At 41.6% G+C, this 2,282-nt stretch overlaps 2 protein-coding genes across 2 annotated transcripts; both read right to left on the bottom strand.

Annotated features, from left to right (window-relative positions):
- Nucleotides 1-277: 277 nt before the first annotated feature.
- On the bottom strand, nucleotides 278-820 carry LOC109118735 (uncharacterized). Its single transcript, XM_019213423.1, has one exon. The coding sequence runs from the start codon at nucleotides 818-820 to the stop codon at nucleotides 278-280; it is 543 nt and encodes a 180-aa protein (XP_019068968.1).
- A 309-nt stretch (nucleotides 821-1,129) lies between these two features.
- Nucleotides 1,130-1,978, bottom strand: LOC101247313 (uncharacterized). Its single transcript, XM_069296781.1, has one exon. The coding sequence runs from the start codon at nucleotides 1,976-1,978 to the stop codon at nucleotides 1,130-1,132; it is 849 nt and encodes a 282-aa protein (XP_069152882.1).
- Between the last annotated feature and the right edge of the window lie 304 nt (nucleotides 1,979-2,282).

The raw sequence follows: 2,282 nt of genomic DNA, 5'->3' as shown, positions 1-2,282 counted from the left end.
TCTTTTTTGTAGGAGGTGCCTCTGTTCTTTCAACCCCAAACTTGTCACAGAACCTTAGAATGCATTAGATGTAGAATCTTTTGACTGAATCTGCATTAACAATTATGCTCGTGATTTTTCCTTCCACATCAGTAAGGTGCAGCGCTCCTTTGGACAATACTTTCTTGATAAGATATGGACCTTGCCAATTTTGGGCAAACTTTCCCTTGGCTTCTTCTTGGTGCGGGAGAACGCGCTTTAAGACCAGTTGACCTACTTCAAAGTGTCTTGGGTGCACCTATTTGTTGTATGCATGAGCCATCCTTTGCTGATAAAGCTGACCAAAACAGAAAGCCGTCAATCGTTTCTCATCTATTAATGTGAGTTGCTCTAGTCGGGTTTTGACCCATTCAGTATCTTCAATTTCAGCCTCGACTATAATTCGAAGAGATGGAATTTTGACTTCTGCTGGAATCACAGCTTCAGTTCCATACACCAGCAAATAAGGAGTCTCACCAATTGAGGTACGTACTGTTGTGCAATATCCTAAAAGTGCAAAAGGCAGTTTCTCATGCCATTGTCTAGTGCCTTGAACCATCATTCTGAGAATCTTTTTGATATCCTTGTTGGCTGCCTCCACAGCTCCGTTGGCTTTTGGTCGGTATGGAGTAGAATTGTGGTAAACAATTTTGAACTGCTCGCATACCTCCTTCATCAGATTACTATTGAGGTTTGCAGCATTATCTCTGATAATAGCTCTTGGGATACTAAATCGACAAATAATGTTTGAATGAACAAAATCCACGACCGCCTTTTGCAACCAAAATGAATCGATGTCCATTATAGGCTTTTGGCTCGATTGGTCTAATTACATCCATTCCCCATGCAACAAAGGGCCAAAGAGCAGCCGTGGGGTGCAACTTTGAATGAGGTGAATGAATGAGATCTCCATGGATTTGACATTGATGACATTTTTTCACAAAGTGAAAGCAATATCTTTCCATGGTAAGCCAATAATACCCTGCCCGGAGTATCTTTTTGCAAGGACATATCCGTTCATATGTGGTCCACATACCCCAGCGTGCACTTCATTCATAATTTTCTTGGCTTTTTAAGCATCCAAACATCTCAATAAATTCAAATCCGGAGTTCATTTATACAAAACATCCCCGCTCAAAAAGAAACCATTAGCCAGACGTCTAATAGTTCTTTTTTGGCTTTTGTTGGCATGTTCGGGGCATCTCCCTGTCTTCAAAAAATTCTTGATGTCTGAGTACCATGGCTCACCATCAGGTTCTGCTTCCACTATATTACAATAGCCATGTTGGTCCCGAACTTGAATCTCTAATGGGGTGATGTAAGTGTTTTCAGGATAGGGAAGCATTGAGGCCAAAGTAGCCAAGGCATCGGCCAAATCATTATGAAACCTGGGAATGTATCTAAACTCGATGTGCCTGAACCTTTTGCTAAGATCTTCCACACATTGTCTATATGGAAGGAGCTTGAGGTCTCGAGTTTTCCATTCGCCATGAGCTTGTCGGATAAGCAAATCAGAATCTCCCAACACAATTAGTTCTTGCACACCCAAATCTATTTCCATATTTAGACCCATGATGCAAGCTTCATACTCAGTCGTGTTATTTGTACAAAAGAAGTGAAGTTGAGCTGTTGCAGGGTAATGTTGCCCTGTGGGCGATATTAAAATTGCCCCAATCTCTGTGCCTTTTGTGTTGGTTGCTCCATCAAAGTACAATTGCCAGGCTTGATTTCCATTTGGACCTACTTCCTCAATTGAGTTAATCTCTTCATCTGGAAAATATGTATCCAATGGTTCGTAATCACCATCGACTGGGTTCTCTGCCAAGTAGTCTGCCAAAGTTTGGGCCTTCATTGCAGTGCGAGTGACATATATAATGTCAAATTCAGTGAGCAAAATTTGCCATTTCGCGAGTCTGCCAGTTGGCATTGGCTTCTGAAAGATGTACTTTAAAGGATCCATCCTTAATATGAGGTAAGTTGTGTAGGACAATAAGTAATGCCTTAACTTTTGAGCTACCCAAGTTAGGGCGCAACACGTCCTTTCCAAAAGGGTGTACTTAACCTCATCACTAGTGAATTTCTTGCTCAAGTAGTAGATAGCCTGCTCCTTCCTTCCTGTATCACCATGTTGACCGAGAATACACCCAAAGGAATTATCTGTTACTGAAAGATATAGAAAGGGAGGCCTGTCAGGTTCTGGTGGTACCAAACGGGAGGGTTGGACAAATACTCCTTGATTTTTTCAAAAGCTCGTTGAAAATCTT

The sequence above is a fragment of the Solanum lycopersicum genome, chromosome 4, assembly GCF_036512215.1.
Source record: "Solanum lycopersicum chromosome 4, SLM_r2.1".
Classification (NCBI taxonomy): Eukaryota; Viridiplantae; Streptophyta; class Magnoliopsida; order Solanales; family Solanaceae; genus Solanum; species Solanum lycopersicum.
The sequence above is the reverse complement of the archived record's forward strand: the minus strand, read 5'-3'. Positions and strand labels throughout refer to the sequence as shown.